Source organism: Mobula birostris, chromosome 13 (assembly GCF_030028105.1).
Source record: "Mobula birostris isolate sMobBir1 chromosome 13, sMobBir1.hap1, whole genome shotgun sequence".
NCBI classification, from domain to species: Eukaryota; Metazoa; Chordata; class Chondrichthyes; order Myliobatiformes; family Myliobatidae; genus Mobula; species Mobula birostris.
The window spans coordinates 89,219,782-89,238,528 of record NC_092382.1 but is presented as its reverse complement, the minus strand read 5'-3'; the positions used below and the strand labels follow the sequence as shown (position 1 = coordinate 89,238,528).

General features: G+C 43.3%; 2 protein-coding genes across 5 annotated transcripts in view; one reads left to right on the top strand and one right to left on the bottom strand.

The window, feature by feature from the left end:
- Positions 1–18,747, bottom strand: part of LOC140207129 (uncharacterized) — a 95,213-nt gene that overhangs the window by 46,035 nt on the left and 30,431 nt on the right. Inside the window, exon 3 of one of the 3 annotated variants that reach the window (XR_011888507.1) lies at positions 14,893–15,215. The exons of the other annotated variants lie outside the window; for them this stretch is intronic. The gene's annotated coding sequence lies outside the window, so the exon portion shown is untranslated. Of the gene's footprint in view, positions 1–14,892; positions 15,216–18,747 lie in introns of those variants that run through there. 3 annotated transcript variants of the gene reach the window in all.
- Positions 1,440–14,896, top strand: LOC140207137 (uncharacterized). 2 transcript variants are annotated; one of them, XM_072275474.1, is made up of 3 exons: positions 1,442–1,496; positions 8,352–8,526; positions 13,190–14,896. In XM_072275474.1, exon 3 carries the CDS (start codon positions 13,595–13,597, stop codon positions 14,546–14,548), a length of 954 nt encoding a protein of 317 aa, XP_072131575.1. In that variant the 5' UTR covers positions 1,442–1,496; positions 8,352–8,526; positions 13,190–13,594; the 3' UTR covers positions 14,549–14,896. The 2 variants fall into 2 exon arrangements, with proteins under 2 accessions (XP_072131576.1, XP_072131575.1); XM_072275475.1 differs by lacking the exon at positions 8,352–8,526 and having other exon boundaries at positions 1,440–1,496.

The window sequence follows — 18,747 nt, the reverse complement described above, 5'->3', positions numbered from 1 at the left end:
CGTAATGGAAACATTTGTAAAGGATTGAGAGTCATCGAATGGCTTATTGTACATAATTTTATTTTTTAATAAAGTATATTTTGAAATTAAAAAACATAAAACCAGATAAATCAAACAGGTTGGAGGAGTTTATGCATCTATAGGTGTGTAAATATAAAACACAAACTTCTTCAAGCCAAGCAATACAGTCTTACGATGGTATGTAAACAGTCAGTTCAGTTCGTGATACAGAGTTGAGAAGAATTTAGGAGAGAGAGAGGTGATTTGTTATCCAAGTAAGCCGATGCCATCGATTCTTCCTGTTGTCCTCCGAAATCCTCAAGGTCACTGAATGTGACCACACTAATGGTACCGTCTTCACGTGGTAAAGCTATCAACCCAGGCAAGGGTTAAACACACTGATTGCTTTCCACAGGTCACCCCTTTCCCACACTGCTAGAGCCACTCATCGATTCTCCCGATCGATCCTCAAAAACCCACCCTTTTGTGGGCACTCAAAGCTCATTCAGTGTCCGTTTCTTCTGTGTCTCTGTGTGCTCACCAGAAAGCCAGGTGACCTTGTATCCAACCATGCTGAACACCAGCTGTCCATCATATAGCTTCGCCCTTCTATCACCATAGCAACTTACGAGCAGCTCGGAGCCTCTCTCTTTTTAAAAGCACCATCCACAATGAATAACCCTTAGGATTTCGTCACAGGTCATTTTCACTAATTTCAAAGGACTATGCCTCGGATAGCTTGATTGCTGCAATGCGCCTCTAAAGTCTGACAGCAGACTAGCGACTGAATCTTCGATGGAGCAGAGTCAGAACCAAAGAGTTGCCAGCCTGAGTCAGGGCTTTGGGGCTCCGGAGAAATGGGGTCTAGAGTTTGCTAGGAGCAGGAATCAGACCAGAAGGATATGGCTACAGATGAAAAATCAGAACCATTTGGAAACTGATTGATCGAAAAAAAAAGTATTTAATTTCTGCAAAATACTGGTGGAAATCGACAGATCAGGCAGTAAATGTGGAGAGGAATAAATAGACAACGTTTAGGCCGAGCCCCTTCAGCATGCCTATACATGTGTACTCCTCTGCTTAGTTGCTGCCTGAACTGCAGAGTTCCTCCAGTATTTTGTGTGAATGTGCCTACATTTCCAGCAACAACAGAATCTCTTGTGTTTTATATCTGCATTTGTAAGCAGGTTCTACTTTGGCATTAGACACGCAGAAAGTTTGCTGATATTAAGTGCATCGTTTATGGGAGCTGCTTTCTGCATTAAAAGAGCTGCTGAGTTTTCTACACAAAAAAAACCTGAGGTATGGACATTGAACCAGTTCTTGCAGAAACTTCTAATGGCACCGTGATTACCCAGAAAGTTCTGCGCAGCAATGTTCGCGGTCACTGAAGCACCGATCGAATGCGCAGGCGTAAGGGTTGCGGCTGTTCCCGAATATTGCGCTTGCGCGTAGTACATAACAGTACGTAAAAGGCCTCGGAGAATCATCTCCAGGTAAGAGATATTCCCCGTTTGTGGGTGAGGGTTTTCAACGTCCAATTCGGGACAATTGCTGTCAGCTCCGGACACCGTGACCCGCAATCCGGGCACAATCCTACTCTCTTCCCTCTCTCTCAGCCCCACCATCCGTACACGGGTCCCGGGGAGCTTCCGGCTGATGAGGGAATGGGAACCGATGGATCTCTCAGACAGAGCTGAGCTCCAGCTGTCTAAATGCAAGGATTGGGAACTCGGAGAAAGGGAACAAAATCTTTTACATTAGCTGTTAAGAAAATCACCTTTGTTCTGCCCCCAATCACAAACGAGAGAAAATCTGCAGATGCTGGAAATCCAAGCAACACACACAAAATGCTGGAGGAATTCAGCATGTGTACTCTTTTCCATAGATGCTGCCTGGCCTGCTGAGTTCTCCAGCATTTTGTGTGTGTTGCTTGTTCTACCTCCTCTTGTTCTGAACCTTTCTACCCGTGAGAACATGTTTTGACCCATTCTCTCTGGGTACATAATGATATCAGACGCCTTTGTCCTGGGCAACAAGTAGCTTTCACATCACAAATGTGCCAGACTCCAATGAGACAGACTACTGCCCTTCCCTTCATATTCATCGGCTGTCAGTCACTTGGCGGAGGGTTCAGGGGAAATATTTATGTATAATACAGAAACTGGTATTACCTGTATGTATTGTGGCGATGCAAAAATTGCTGGAGAATTTGCAAGTGGGAGGAAGTGGAGTGATATTTGGAAATTAACTTTTTAAAGCGTCATTTAGCAAACAAATCAGATATGGATGGTGTGCAAAAGCTGGAGTGAGAAAATCCTTCATAACCCTCTACAGGCCTGCTACATAGGTTGTGTGAGAGTGCAGATGAACTTGATCAAACCCAGAGGAGATCAAAGTTCTTATCGACAGTGATTTGTTAGCTGTGAAAATGAATACCTCTCTATATAAAATTCACGGTGTACATGTTGTCACTGGGTAAAAAAATGCACAGTACGAGATTTACGTGCACACTGTTTATTACAAATTAGAGGGGACATTGGTGGGAAGGTGGGGAGACCTCCAGTGTCCCTGATGCCCTCACCTACAAGATGTGCATCCAGCTGCAGCTTGTAACCCTGCACTTTAAGGAGTTGGAACTTGAAATGGATGAATTCCAGATCATCCAGGAGTCGAAGGGAGTGATAGATATGTCATGAAGAGAGGTGAGTTGCATCCAAGGTGCAGGACACAGGAAACTGGGTGAGAGTCAGGAAGGGGATTGAGGTTAAATAGCCATTGCAGAGTACTCTTGTGGCCATCCCACACAACAATGAGTAGACCACTTCAGACACTGTGAGGGGGGATTACCTAGCAGAGGAAAGTCAAAGGGCTGATAGGGATTTGTTAGTTTGGGAATTAAAACTAGCAAAGATTAAATATCCTCGTGGTAAGGCTTGCTAGTGCTAGTGTGTGGTGGGGGTGTTGGTTAAACTAAACTTGCAGGGGATTTGGAGTCAGAATGTAGTGGGAGAGGGTGAATTGAAATGACTTGTATCCTTAATATACATGAGGAGTAGAAATATTTACATTACTTCTCCATCTAAATGTGCAATGTGTAATGTATAGGAATTTATAATAAATAGTTTGTGCATAGGACAGTCATTATAACATAGAAATGCAATTGTATCAGCATGAATTAATCAGTCTAATGGCCTGGTGGATGCAGCTGTCCCAGAGCCTGTTGGTCCTGGCTTTTATGCTGCGGTACCATTTCCCGCATTTCCAGCTGGAACAGTTTGTGGTTGGGGTGACTCGGGTCCCCAATGATCCTTCAGGACCTTTGTCTTTGTAAATGTCCTGAATAGTGGAAAGTTCACACCTACAGATGCACTGAGCTGTCATACCACTCTCTGCAGTTTCCTGCGATTGAGGGAAATACAGTTCCCATACCAGGCAGTGATGCAGTCAGTCAGGATGCTATCAATTGAGCCCCTATAGAATGTTCTTAGGATTTGGGACCCATACCAAACTTCTTCAAGCATCTGAGGTGAAAGAGTGGCACAGCCACATACCACACAGCCAGTATGTACAGACCACGTGAGATCCTCAGTGATGTTTATGCCAAGGAACTTAAAGCTGTTCACCCTCTCAACCCTAGATCCATTGATGTCAATAGGGGTCGGCCTACCTCCATTCCTTCTGTAGTACACAACCAGTTCCTTTGTTTTTGTGACATTGAGGGAGAGGTTACTTTCTTGACATCCAGACAGATGTTGTTCAGAGCTCGGATAAAGTCAGTTTGCAAAAGTTTGAGCATGGTGCAATGACTGTCCTGAGCTGTGTATATCACAATGCAAGAACTACTATTACTACTACATCGACTCAGGCCTAGGGGGCCAGCATCGGGCACGATGACAGACTCTCCATTTCGCCCTCATCCTGATCAGTGTGTTCAGTTTATCTACATTAGACACACATGTGCTGTTGCCTACTAACGTCAAGAGCCATCTAGAGCACTCGTGCATAGCAACCATCTAGAGACTTTTGCATAGTCTTGGTGAGTGTCCACGTCTCGCATCCGTACGTGAGAATGGACTCGATGACTGCTGTGAAAATCCTCTTTTTAAGCCCTCTGGTCAGGTTCGACTTCCAGATTTCCTTCATGTCGTTCATAGCCCTCCACGCTAGCGCCTTCCATATCTTTATGTCCTTCTCCGAACTCATCATTCTTGACCCGAGGTACTTGTAGTCAAAGACTTTCTTAATGGTATCATTCTTTACGGTCTTGAGAGTACCTTCATCACAGTTAAACGCTATGTACTCTGTCTTTTTAGCATTTAGGTGAAGCCCAACATTATTGCACTCAATTTCCACTTGTGTCAGTAGCTGCTGTGCTTCCTCCATCTGGTCAGAGAGCAGGACTATGTCATCTGCAAAATCGAGATCTGTGAGCGTAACTGGTCTGACCCTTTTGGTTCGTCCTGGTTTTATGGTAAACCCAAGCTTGTCGTGATCTGTAAAAACGCAAACATGTGGAAATCTGCAGATGCTGGAATTTTAAGCAACACACTTAAAGGTTGCTGGTGATCTTTGGTAGCCTGATGCAGATTGTAATCAAGAAAGATTATAAAGATGTAGGATGCCAGAGTGTCTCCTTGCAGCGCACAAGGAGACACAATGCAGGAAGCATTGTAGGAAAGCCAGATGAGCTCAGGACAGGGAATTATGATATTGTAGCCATTACTGGGACTTTGTTGTACCCAACACTCTGACAGATTTAGAGGAACAACTTTGTAGAAGTGACAGACTATGCCAAGAAACAAAGCGATTTAAACTTTTCATATATGTAACGCTCAGTTACATTGGCTCGTATATGTCTAGGGTAGATCCCACCCAGCATCTGCCTGAACGCTTCCCACGGAGTCAGTTGCTGCACCACTGCGGCCCAAATCAATCCCAAACATCAATCATCAGCCAGCACACCCAGTACGTTTACCAAGTACACTTTACAGATATTACTAAGTCTATGAAATTAATATAAAATTGATACAGAAAAGGAAGTAATGGAAAAAAAAGGCGCCAGACTTATCAAAGTCCAAGTTCTTCGTGCGCAACTGTTGGAGCTCAATCGATTCCGGATGACCACCTGGATCCTGTCGACTCATGGCTCGGGACCACCCAAAGTGATCAACAGGAGCCTCCCCGCACGTCCGCCGTCCTCTCCGTCTCTCCTCTGACCCCCTGCCAAAAACCCCCGTTCCTAGTCATATGAGACAGCATTATCATCCAAAAAAACGATACATGAACACCCATTGGCTAATAGCACCCTGCTATCTGTATTAACCCAAGCAAATGTCTGGCTAGAAACTTTCTCAGCATTTAACATAACAAAGATGCCATTTTAAATTTAACATACAAAAAAAAGTCCCCGTACACATATATTGAGTGAGACTCAGTGACGAAAGAGGGTTACAAAGAGTACACATAGATTAAGATGTTAACCGTCCTGTGCTGGCACCAGTGTCTTCAGGAGAAAGAGAGATAAGGAAGACAATGGAGCAGCATTTGGAAATGTTAATGAAGAGACGGGAGAGTTTAACGGAAGGAGACATGGTCTGAGAGCTATCAAGATTGGCTCCTTTTTGAACCCTGAACTGTTTGAAGTGTGATGGACAGGCGATACCCCAGCAGGGGGATAAAAAGGGACAGGTTCGCTAGGGCAGGACACACATGACACCACGAGGTAATGAGACCCTGGAAGCGGTGCGTCTCCCACAAGTCGGTGGGAGTTTTGGAGGGCTGGTCGCGGGACCAAGCCATAGACGCACAGGGTGGAAAGGTACAATCGGCGGGAACCTGGTGTGTGTCCGCCCTTGCCCGGGTGCCAGGTTCACTGCAGAGGAACGATTGTATCTGAAACGGAGGCGTCACAGTCGGTGACCTCAGAAGACATTACAAAGGGCTCGCCCGAAAGCTGACTGTGAGGAATATCGAAGGTCTGTTTGGAATCCGATTTGAATATTCATTCGCTCTCTCTCTCTCTCTCCCACGGCAGTGATTACTGTGAACTGAACTGAACTCAATTGAACTGAACTTTGCGTCACTTTGAAACTGATCATTTACCCCTAGACGACGATAGAGCTTGATTGATCCTGTTATCCTAGTTCTGTATACATGTGTGTTTATCATTGCTGAACTGTTGCATTTATTATCCTTTTGATTAGAGTACTGTGCTGCTTATTTCTTTAATAAAACTTTCTTAGTTCCAGTAATCCAGACTCCAACTGAGTGATCCATTTCTGCTGGTTTGGCTCCCAGTTACGGGGTACGTAACAGACTCCCATACTGTAAAAGAACTAGATGGGGTCGAGTTTGTCAAATGTGTCCTGAATCAGGACATAGAATTCCCGATGCAGAAGTGGGCAATAAGCTATTAGGAAATGATCCAGAATTAGTGTATGGGAACACTTTGTATCCAGTGATCATAATGACATAAGATTCCAAGTAAATATGGAAAAAGAGAAGGCTGGACCATGGGTTAATATACTAAATTGGAGGTAGTTCAATTTTGATGCTATCAGAAAGGATCTGACAAGTGTGGATTGGGACAGGATGCTTCCAGTACTTGGTAAGTGGGAGTTCTTCAGAAGTGAAGTTTTGAGGGTGTAGAGTTTGTATGTGCCTGCCAAGATAAAAATTGAAAGGTAATTGGTGCAGGGAAACTTGGTTTTCAAGAGATATTGAGGCCCCAGATATTTTGTTCCTCTAAATGCCTCAGGCTGTTGAGTGCTACCAAGACCCATTAATGACTACAATATCATAATTCCATGCCCTGAGTTCATCTGACTGTTTTTCAGTCGTCTTCTGTTGGCTTTTAAAAGCTTGCCAATAATTTCCTCTATGATTTCCCCTCTCTTTGGATTTTATGTTGGCTTTGGCTTCTCATTTCAGCCACGGTTGTGTCCTCCTGCCTTTCCAATGTTTCCACTTCTTTGCGATGTATCGATCACTCAACTCCCAAGTTGCTCCCAGAAACTCCAGCCACTGCTGCTCTGTTGTCACTCCTACCTTTTCCCTTCCAAACAAGTTTGGCCAGCTTCTCTGTCTTAGAAACATGGAGATATTCAGTACGGAAGCAGGCTATTTGGCCCATCTAGTCCATGCCAGAAAAACATTTAAGCTGTCTAATGCAACTACCTGCACCGGGACCATCACCCTCCATACCCCTACCATCCAAGCTTCCATCCAAACTTCTTCTAAATGGTGAAAGAGAGCTCATATTCACCACTTGTGCTGGCATCTCATTTTCATTTTTAAATCTTTTTTATTGATTGTTATTGAGATCCACAAAAAATACATTAAAGTAATCAAGTCAACATGTCAATATGTACAATGAGGAATTAAATTACCAAATAACTGATTAACAAAGCTAAACAATACATCAAAAATAAGAAGAAAAAATAAAGTGTTAAGAATTTTTTTTTGGAAAAAAGAAGGGAAAAAAGAACCCCTACTAACTAAAACAAATGAACAAAAAAGTCCTGCTAACAAACAAAAAAGAAAAGGAAAAAAAAACCATTGGGAGCACAACCTCGGAGCTATACTCCATACACGCTTCCAAAAAAGAAAAACATCAATACGCCAACTCAAATCCATTTAAACAAGAGTCAGAAGGAAACCATCTTAATTAACTCAAATCAGATGATAGTAGCAGGCAAAAGAACCCCACCTTTTCTCAAAGTCAAATCGAGGATCAAAAGTTCAACTTCTGATTTTCTCCAAACTAAGACATAGCATCACCTGAGAGAACCATTGTATCAAAGTGGGAGCGGAGGCATCTTTCCATTTCAATAAAATAGCCCTTCTGGCCATTAATGTAACAAATGCAATTACATGTTGGTCTGATAGAGAAATACCATGAATATATTGAGGGATTATACCGAACAAAACTGTCAATTTATTAGGTTGTAAACTAATTTTAAAGCTTTAGAAATTGTAGAGAAAACAGATTACCAAAACTGTTTCAATACAGAACACAACCAAAACGTATGTGTTAATGTACCTGTCTCGGTTTTACATCTATCACACTGACTATCAACATTAAGAAACATTTTGGACAGTCTGTCCTTTGTCAAATAGTAATGATGTACAATTTCAAATTGAATTAAAGAGTGACTGGCACAAATCGAAGAGTTAACCAACTTCAAAATTCTCAACCAATCCTCTGTTATCAAGGGCATGTTAAGCTCTCTTTCCCAATCTTGCTTAATCTTAAGTGAAGGATAATTGTACTGTTGTAACAGTAAATTATAAATTTTCCCAATAAATCCTTTCACTAAAGGATTCATTTTTAAAATAATGTCTAACAGGTCAGAATACTGTATATATGGAAAATTACTTAAATATTCTTGGAAGAAATGTCTGACCTGAAGATATTGCAAGAAATGTGAGTACCGGAGAGAGTATTTCTCAAAAGATATCAATCGGCCTTCTTGGAACAGATCCATGAAAGAATAGACTCCTTTATTCCTCCAAGGAAAAAAGGTAAGATCACTTAATGAAGGTTTAAATAAATAATTTCGATAAATTAAACTAAGAAGGTTTAATTTTTTGAGGTTAAAAAAATTACGAAACTGGTACCAAATTTGTAAAGATTGCTTAATCATAGGATATATATTTAGATTAGAAATTTTGCCCAGTTGTACAGGTAAAGAAGCTCCTAGTAACAAGGTTAAGTAAAATTGTTTCACAGCTTTCAATTTCAAATCAACCCAAGGTGGTTGTTCATTTTTATCAACCCAATATAGCCAGGAACACATAACGTATACTAACAGCCCAATAGTACATTCTTAAATTAGGCAGAGCAAGACCTCCATCCTTTTTTAATTTTTGTAAATGATATTTTCCAATTCTTGGTCTTCTATTATTCCAAACAAAAGATGAAATAATAGAATCAACCTGATCAAAAAACTTCTTAGTTTAAAAAAAACAGGAATATTTTGAAATACATATAAAAATTTTGGTAAAATCATCATTTTAACTGCATGAATTTGGCCAGCGTGAGTCGAAAAAAAAGAGATCTGCCATTATTAGTAATACCAGTAGCAATAGGGCTTTTATATATCATTCTAATCCACATTAAAATTAGTACCAAAGTTGAATTTCTCTAAAACGTTAAGTAAGTATTTCCATTCAACTCTATTAAATGCCTTTTCAGCATCAAGAAAGCCAACACACTGGAGAGTTTTAGAAAAGGATGAGTATATAACATTTAACAGTCTCCGAATGTTAGAGAAGGAATATCGGCCCTCTACAAAACCTGTTTGGTCCTGAGAGATAATTTTAGCTAGAATATTCTCCAGTCGATTAGCCATTATTTTTGAAAGAAGTTTAGCATCTACATTTAATCATGAAATAGGTCTATATGAAGCGCAGTCAGTAGGATCTTTATCTTTCTTAAGAATTAACGAAATAGAAGCTTCATAAAATGTGGGAGGTAACTCTCCTATCAAAAAAGAATCTTTAAGCGTTAACAACATATATGGAGAAAGCAATTTTTCAAATCTTTTATAATATCTTTCTTTCTCCCTAGGACTCCCGTCCTATTATCCTCTCGTATCCCTTTTGCCAATCAACCGTCTAGCTCTTGGCTCCATCCCTCCCCCTCCTGTCTTCTATCATTTTAGATTTCCCCCTCCCCCTCCCACTTTCAAATCTCTTACTAGCTCTTCTTTCAGTTACTCCTGACGAAGGGTCTCAGTCCGAAATGTCGACTGTACCTCTTCCTATAGATGCTGCCTGGCCTGCTGCATTCACCAGCAATTTTAATATTGTTGCCATTCATTTTAGAAGGATCAGCTGGAAACTGAGATTTATAAAATTCAATGTAAAAGTCTTGAAAAAATTTATTAATGTCTTCATAATTACAAGCTAAACTACCGTCTCCCTTACAAATTTTTAAAATTTGTCGTTTAGTTCTAGCTGCTTTCAATTGAGATGTTAATAGCTTAATATTTTTATCTCCAAACACATAAAATTGACTTTTCAATTTAAGCAAATTTCTTTCAATAGGATAAGTTCATAGTAAATTATATTGTGATTGAAGTTCAACCCTTTGTTTAAATAAATCAATGTTAGGAGAGATTGCATAAATATTATCCAAGTCTTTAATTTGTTTTGAAATTTGATCTAACTCTATTTTCACAACCGGTGTCTGAAGCATTTACCCTTGACAACGGTAAGGGCACCAGAGATTTAGGTACCAGTGCCAGTGATTATCCAGAAGATGATCCTCGTGACCCTGGAGTTCATGGGGGCATTGACTGGGCACCCAGCGTGTCGAGTTGCTTCCGAGGATGTGTGTAGTAACAGTCTTGAGCCGGTACCAAATTTAAACGAGACCCAACTGTAGTACGGCCTGGGGGAAGTATCTGAAGGTGAGACCCTCTTAGTAGATGCTCCGAAATACCACGAGGGAGGGGAGTTGACCGCTGAAGACACCTCGGTGAGAGAGAGGTCGCAGCAACTGGACCCTGGAGCCGTGGAAGACGTAGCCAGCGTGTGTATGGATTATAGGACTCTGAACAGGCGCACTGTCATTGACCATAATACAGGCCTGAGGGCCGAAGACGCTATGGTCTGTTTGTATGGTGCGATGAGGTTTAATGTGCTGGATCTGAGGAGTGGATGTTGCCAGACCCCGATGAGTGAGGCCGATAAGGAGAAGATGGCCGTTATTGGTTCCCTAGGATTTTTCTGATCCGATAAGATGCCAAAGGGCATATCCAGAGTTCTTGCAACTTCCCTGCGGGACATTAGGAAGACCATGGGGGAAGTGAAGGTGTGCGGAGTTTTGGCGTATGTGGATGACTGTCTGGAGCTTGGATTCGCCTGGGGGGCTATGATGCGAGGCAAGTGGCTAAGCCCGGGAGACAAAGAGTTAAAGAATTAAAACTTTCTTTGGACGGGTGCCAGGTCTGGAGAAAGAGGCAGTTCGGGGAAAAGCAACTGAAGCGAGGTGTAACATGTGGAGTAGTTTTTGGCCGGCGGAGTTTGGTGCAATCTGAGGAAAATGACCTGACATACCAGTTGAACTTCCTGGTGTTGGAACAGATGGTGGTGGACCTGGAGATGGAAACCCAGGTTGTCAATCGGAATGAGAGACTGGGGAGAGAGGGGATTGGCACCACTGAACTGAGCGCTCAGAAATGCAGGCTGGAGACTGAGTGCCGCACTTTCGGGATGACCATTGAAGACTTGGAGTTCATGCTCGTCAAAGTGGAGATGGAGAAACAGAATTCCAAGCCGACACTGCGGTCATGTACTGAGGAATTAGTCCAGAGAGACGAAACAATGACCCACCTTCGAAAGGATCAGCAGAAACTCAAGACATCGATCCAGAAAAGATTAGAAGACTTACAAGTTGGGGCAGACAAAGGAAGCTGTCTGACTGATGCCAACAGAAAATCGAGAGCCCAGAGAAGGGGAGTTTGACTACCCTTTTGAGGAGGTAAAGCAATTGAGGACAGATATCGGAAAAGGGAAGCGGACGCTTGAAAGGAACCTGAAGATGACTATCGACAGTTTAAATGAAGTGGAAAAACTGAAAGTTGACCTGGAAGAAGTCATCAGGAAGAAAAAACTGGAGGCTGAACATCATTTAACTGCTGCTTTTCAGGTTAGGGTGGAAGAAGTCGGTGGGGTAACTGCATCCCAGATTGAGATGGCCAAGAAGCGTGAGTCAGAACTGCTGAGACTGTGGTGAGAGTTGGAGGAGTCCAAGAAGAAACTGACGTCTTGACTGCAGGAGGCTGAAGAGGCTGCAGAGGCAGCCCTGGCTAAATGCTTCAGTTTGGAGAAACTCAAACAGCAGCTACCGATCGAGGGAATGAGGAAGAATATGGATTCGAAGGATGATGTGCTGGACATGTGGTATCTTAGCATCCTCCTCACAGCTAACACTGCCACCCAGCTTCATGTCATCCGCAGACTTCGAGATGTTGCATTTAATTCCCTCGTCTAAGTCATTAATATATATTGTACACAAATGGGGTCCCAGCACTGAGCCTTGCGGTACCCCACTAGTCACTGCCTGCCATTCTGAAAGGGTCCCATTTATTCCCACTCTTTGCTTCTTGTCTGCCAACCAATTCTCTATCCACATCAAAACCATACCCCCAATACTGGTGTGCTTTAAGTTTGCACACTCATCTCCTGTGTGGGACCTTGTCAAAAGCCTTTTGAAAATCCAAATATACCACATCCACTGGTTCTCCCCTATCCACTCTACTAGTTACATCCTCAAAAAATTCTATGAGATTCGTCAGACATGATTTCCCTTTCACAAATCCATGCTGACTTTGTCCGATGATTTCACCGCTTTCCAAATGTGCTGTTATCACATCTTTGATAACTGACTCTAGCATTTTCCCCACCACCGACGTTAGGCTAACCAGTCTATAAATCCCCGGTTTCTCTCTCACTCCTTTTTTAAAAAGCCGGGTTACATTAGCCACCCTCCAATCCTCAGGAATGAATCCAGAATCTAAGGAGTTTTGAAAAATTATCACTAGTGCATCCACTATTTCTTGGGCTACTTCCTTAAGTACTCTGTAATTTTGTATACTTCTCATAATTTTGTATACTTCTCACAAATCCTCAAAGCAATGTTTAGAGCTTTTCTTAGGTGTATAAGATGATGAGGGGCATTGATCGTAAGGATAGCCAGAGTTTTTTTTTCCCAGGACTGAAATGGTTAACACAAGGGGGCAGAGTTTTAAGGTGGTTGGAAATAGATACCGAAGGGACATCAGGACCCCTAAGTTTTTTTTTTACACAGAGCGTGGGTGGTGCGTGGAATGCACTGCCGGCTATTTGAGTGAGTGTGTTTCAGTTACTGTGGGGCCAGGCACCCATTCAGATGACTGAGAACAGGGAATAATACCAATGGAAAGAGTCAAACTGAGCCAGGTCACAGATTGGAGACAGCAGAAATGCCCCATTCTTATAGAGACAGGAAGAGCATCAGAGAGTTTGATGGTCATTCCAGATACCAGCACTGTGCCCAGTTAGAAGATGATTTCTCTCTGCAACTTGGGTTGAACTTCACTGTAACAGTGAGATGGCAGATCACACCTTGAAAACTCAAGTGATCTCATCTGAAATGTTGTCCAACACTCATTGATGGATTTTGTAAATCTTTTTACAGGTTAAAAACGACAAGGAATTTGTGTACAGGAATCTTGAACACAGCACGACAGTTTTCCTGTCTCTGTCCAGAATTTAAGAAGTGGTGCAAGGGATTCACTCAATCATCCTTCCTCCTCAGACTGTGGGGAGGGATTCACTCGATCATCTGACCGACTGGCATGCCCGTCATTTTACACGGGGGGAACCCACTCATCTGCTCAGACAGTGGAAATAGATTCACTCAGTCATCTCAACTGAAGGTACGTGAGCAAGTTCATAATTGGCAAGGACATTCACCTGTTCAGTAGGTGAGATGGGATTCAGTCAGTCTTCCCACCTGTGAACACACCAGTCCTTTCACACTGGGCAGAGGCTGGTCATCTGCTGAATTTGTGGGGAAGGATTCACTTGGTCATCTGACCTAATGGCTCACCAGCGAGTTCACACTGGGGAGCGGCCGTTTATCTGCTCGGACTGTGGGAAGGGATTTACTTGCTCATCTAAACTGAAGGTACATCAGAGAGTTCACACTGGAGAGAGGCCGTTCACCTGCTCAGACTGTGGGAAGGGATTCACTCGGTCATCTGATCTACAGATACACCAGCGAGTTCACACTGGGAAGAAGCCATTCACCTGCTCAGACTGTGGAAAGATGTTCACTCGATCATCTGAACTACTGGCACACCAGTCATTTCACAGTGGGGAGAGGCCATTCACCTGCTCAGACTGTGCGAAGGGATTCACTCGGTCATCTGATCTACTGAGACACCAGCGAGTTCACACTGGGGAGAGGCCGTTTAAATGCTCAGACTGTGGGAAGGGATTTGCTCAGTCATCTCAGCTACAGAGACACCAGCAAGTTCACACTGGAGAGAGACCATTCACTTGCTCAGTCTGTGGGAAGGGATTCCCTCAGTCATCCGACCTACAGAGACACCAGTCAGTTCACACTGGGGAGAAGCCGTTCACCTGCTCAGTCTGTGGGAAGACATTCACTCAGTCATCCACCCTACAGAGTCACCGACGACTTCACACTGGGGAGAAGCCATTCACCTGCTCAGACTGTGGAAAGGGATTCACTCGATCATCCACACTATTGTCACACCAGTCAGTTCACACTGGGGAGAGGCCGTTCACCTGCTCAGTCTGTGGGAAGGGATTCACTCAGTCATCCAACCTAAAGAGTCACCAGCGAGATCACACTGGGGAGAGGCCATTCACCTGCTCAGTCTGTGGAAAGGGATTCACTCGATCATCCAGCCTACAGAGACACCAGTCAGTTCACACTGGGGAGAGGCCATTCACCTGCTCAGAATGTGGGAAGGGATTCACTCGGTCATCTCATCTACTGAGACACCAGCGAGTTCACACTGGGTAGAGGCTGATCACTTGCTCAGACTTTGGGAAGAGATTCTCTCAGCCAAATCAACCAAATGTGCATCATTGAGTTTACACTGGGGAGAGGCTGTTCACCTGCTGTGAATGTGGGAAGGGATTCACTCAGTAATCTAACCTTGTGACACATTACCTGGTTCACAGTGGGGAGAAAGTTTCAATAAGCTGCATGCTGGATATTTGTCCATCACCGTTGCTAAATGCAATTTCGAGAGTGACTGTCAGTGCTGAACACTACAATTATTGCTGCTGCTCACCACACCCAGTTCTGCACCCTGGTCACTGGGCATGGGAGGAGTTTCTTCTGCTGCATATTCACCTTTAATAGGACTGGAGTTTAATATTCTGGGTCTGTGACAAATAAATCAGTTCTATTTTAAACCCTGTCTCCAGTACTTAGTGAATTTATAACACAAGTAGTGTACAGTAGAGAGTCAACTCAGGCCTGCTGGACCCTGCCAGTGATTCTGTTCCATGACAGTCCTTTTAAATCCTCCCCTGTTGTTCCCCTCTCGCTCTCCCTGTGGGATGGGGTCCAAACAGTCACCATTCTGTGGGTGAAGAGGTTTCCCTTGAATTCTCTGCAGTCTGAAGAAGTTGAGCTGACTGCAGTTCTGTCCGAGATGTTCTTCGCCCCTCTAATCTCTGGGCTGAGGAAGAATGACATTAGTAGTTAACCTCCTTAATCACAACTCATTTCCACATTATTGGTCATTTTCCCTGCTTCTAAAAGGTTGTTAGAAAACACCACTGTCCTCTAAAGACTGAAAGCAGAATGGGAAACCATTAGTCGGATGTTCAGTGGAGCAGGGTCAGAAACCAGAGGCAGGTCTGCACAGGGCAGAGTTTGGGGCTCTGGACGATGGTCGGGGTAAGAACGTATGATGAGGAGAAGGGAATCAGCAGTGGGGCGTGGCAACGAATGATAGAGTAGCAACATTTGGAGGCTGATTGACAGAGAAAATCTTTCGGTTGTCTGACTGATGACACAAACAATACCTGTGGTGAGATGCTCCACTGGTCGAGGGACATGTGTGTGTTGGGAATGGTTTTATCTATTGAGGGAGTTGTTCCTGCTTGTTTATCCTGTAATATTATTAATGGCCTCCTAGATTCCTTCAGTATTTTGTGTATGTGTTGCTTCGATTTCCAGCATCCACAGATTTTCTCCAGTTTTTGATAAAAGCAAAATAATATAGCAAGAAAATAGTGGGAAGTTAGAGCATTGGAAAGCTTTCACATAACCAACAGGAGACAACTAAAAGAAACACACAGGAGAGACAAGATGCAAAATTAAGGTAGGTGAGCCAATAATAATCAAGTATCAAAAGTTGTTCAGGTATATAAAGAGTGAAAGAGAGGCAAGATTTGATATTGTGCTGCTGGAAGATGATGCTGGCGAGTTAGTAATAGAGCAAAGAAATAGCGGCTGAATGTAATAAGTATTTTGTGTCAATCTTCACTCTGTAAGACACCAGCAGTATCAGACCATAAGACACAGGAGCAGAATTAGGCCATTCAGCCCCATTGAGTCTGCTCCGCCGTTCTATCATGGCTGATCCCGGTTCTCGCTCAACCCCATGCATCTGCCTCCTCGGCATATCCTGTAAGACCCTGACTGATCAGCAAACTACTAGTTTCTGCCTTAAATGTACCCACCACCGTCTGTGTGAGAGAATTCCACAGATTCACTGCTCTCTGACTAAATAAAATCCTCCTTAACTACTCTAAAAGGTCGCTGCTCAGTTTCGAGGCTGTGCCCTCTGTTATGGCTACACCCACCATACAAAAAGTCCTCTCCTCATCCACCCCATCGAGACCTTTCCACATTCGGTGAGTTTCAGAGTTTCAGTAAGATTTAACACCCCCCCCCCCCACCGCCCACATGCATTTATTAAAGATAGGTCAGTGCAGGAGTACAGGCCCAAGGCTGGCAAACGCTCCTAATATCTTAACCCCTTCATTCCCGGAATCATCTTGAACATCCTCTGACAACACACCTTTTCCGAGATATCGGTCCCAAATACTCTAACTGTGGCCTAAGTAGTGTTTTATAAATTATCAGCATTATCTCCTTGCTTATATTTTCTACTTCACTTTGAATAAATGCCAGCATTGCATTTGCCTTCTTTACCACAGACTCCACCTGTAAATTAACCTTCTGGGAGTGTTGCCCATGGACTCATATTTCCATCTGTACTTTTGTTGTTTAAAACTTCTCCTCAATCAGATAATAGTTTACTGTTGTTCCTTTTGCCAAAATGCATTATCGTACATTTCCCAATATTGCAGTCCATCTGCCACTTTTTCGCCCATTCTCAAATTTGTCTGTGTCCTGCTGCAATCACATTGCTTCCTCAGCATTACCAATGCCTCCACCTATCATTATATCATCCGCAAACCTTGCCACAAAGCCATCAATTCCGTATCCAAATCATTGACAAACAATGTGAAAAGTAGCAGACCGAATACTGACCCCTGAAGACCACTAGTCACTGCTAGCCAACCAGAAAAGGCTCATTTTATTCCCACTCCCTGCCTCTTGGCTGTCAGCCATTCCTCTATCCATGCCAGTATTTCTTCTGATTCTTATATTTTACGGAGTCTCATGTGTGACACCTTCTGAAAGTCCAATTAAATGATATCCACTGCGTCTCGTTTGTCCATCCTGCTTATGACTTCCTCGAAGAACTAACAGATTTGTCAGGCAAGATTTCCCTGCCTTTGACTTATTTTATCATTAGTCTCCAAGTATCCCAAAACCTCATCTGTTATAATAGACTCCAACTCTTTCCCAGCCACTGAGGTTAGGCTAACTGGACTATAATTTGCTTTCTTTTGCCTTCCTCCCTTCTCAAAGCGTGGACGTAGGAAAGAAACTCAGATGGTAGTTTGCCTCCCAGGTGTACAGTCCGGGATGTGTCGGATTGCGTCCAAGATATCCTGCAGTAGGAGGGAGAACAGCCAGGGGTCCTGGTACATATTGGTATCAATGATATAGATAGGAAAGAGGAAGAAGACCCAAAAAAAGACAACAGGGAGTTAGGAAGAAAGTTGAGAAGCAGGACTGCAAAGGTAATAACCTTGGGATTACTGCCTGTGCCACACAACAGTACGAATAGGAATAGAATGAGTTGGAGGATAAATGTGTGGCTGAGGGATTGGAGCAGGGGGCAGGGATTCAAATTTCTGGATCATTGGGACCTCTTTTGGGGTCCTGGTGGGGAGGTTTGCTAAGGCTACTGGGGAGAGTTTAAATTGGAATTGTTGGGGGGTGGGAACCGAACTGAAGAGACTGGGGAAGAGGAGCTTGGAGACAGTGCGAGAGGGAGGATGGGCAGGTGATGGAGGAGGGACGCGCTCAGACCGAAGGGTTGAGATGTGTCTATTTTAATGCAAGGAGTGTTGTGAACAAAGTTGATGAGCTTACAGCATGGATCAGTACTTGGAGATATGATGTGGTGGCCATTACAGAGACTTGGATGGATCAGGGACAGGAATGGTTACTTCAAGTGCCGGGTTTTAGATGTTTCAGAAAGGACAGGGATGGAGGCAAAAGAGGTGGGTGCGTGGCACTGTTGATCAGAGATAGTGTCACGGCTGCAGAAAAGGTGGATGCCATAGAGGGATTGTCTACAGAGTCGCTGTGGGTGGAGGTTAGGAACAGGAAGGTAGGTCAATAACTTTACTGGGTGTTTTTGAAAGGCCGCCCAATAGTAACAGGGATATCGAGGACCAGATAGGGAAACAGATCCTGGAAAGGTGCAACAATAACAGAGTTGTGATGGGAGATTTTAATTTCACAAATATTGATTGGCATCTCCCTGGAGCAAGGGGTTTAGATGGGGTGGAGTTTGTTAGGTGTGTTCAGAAAGGTTTCTTGACACAACATGTTGATAAACCTTTACTTGATTTGGTATTGGGAAATGAACCTGGTCAGGTGTCAAATCTCTCAGTGGGAGAGCATCTTAGAGATAGTGATCATAATTCTGTCTCCTTTACTATAGCATTGGACAGAAATAAGCACAGAGAAGTTAGAAAAGTGTTTCATTGGAGTAAGGGGAATTATGAGGCTATCAGGCAGGAAATTAAGAGGCTTAAGTTGCAAACAGATGTTCTCAGGGAAAATTACAGAAGAAATGTGGCAAATATTCAGGGGATATTTGTGTGGAGTTCTGTATA

Excerpts from the sequence above, each read along its gene's own strand:
- LOC140207137 (XM_072275475.1), top strand. The coding sequence starts at position 13,595 with ATGGCTCACCAGCGAGTTCACACTGGGGAGCGGCCGTTTATCTGCTCG.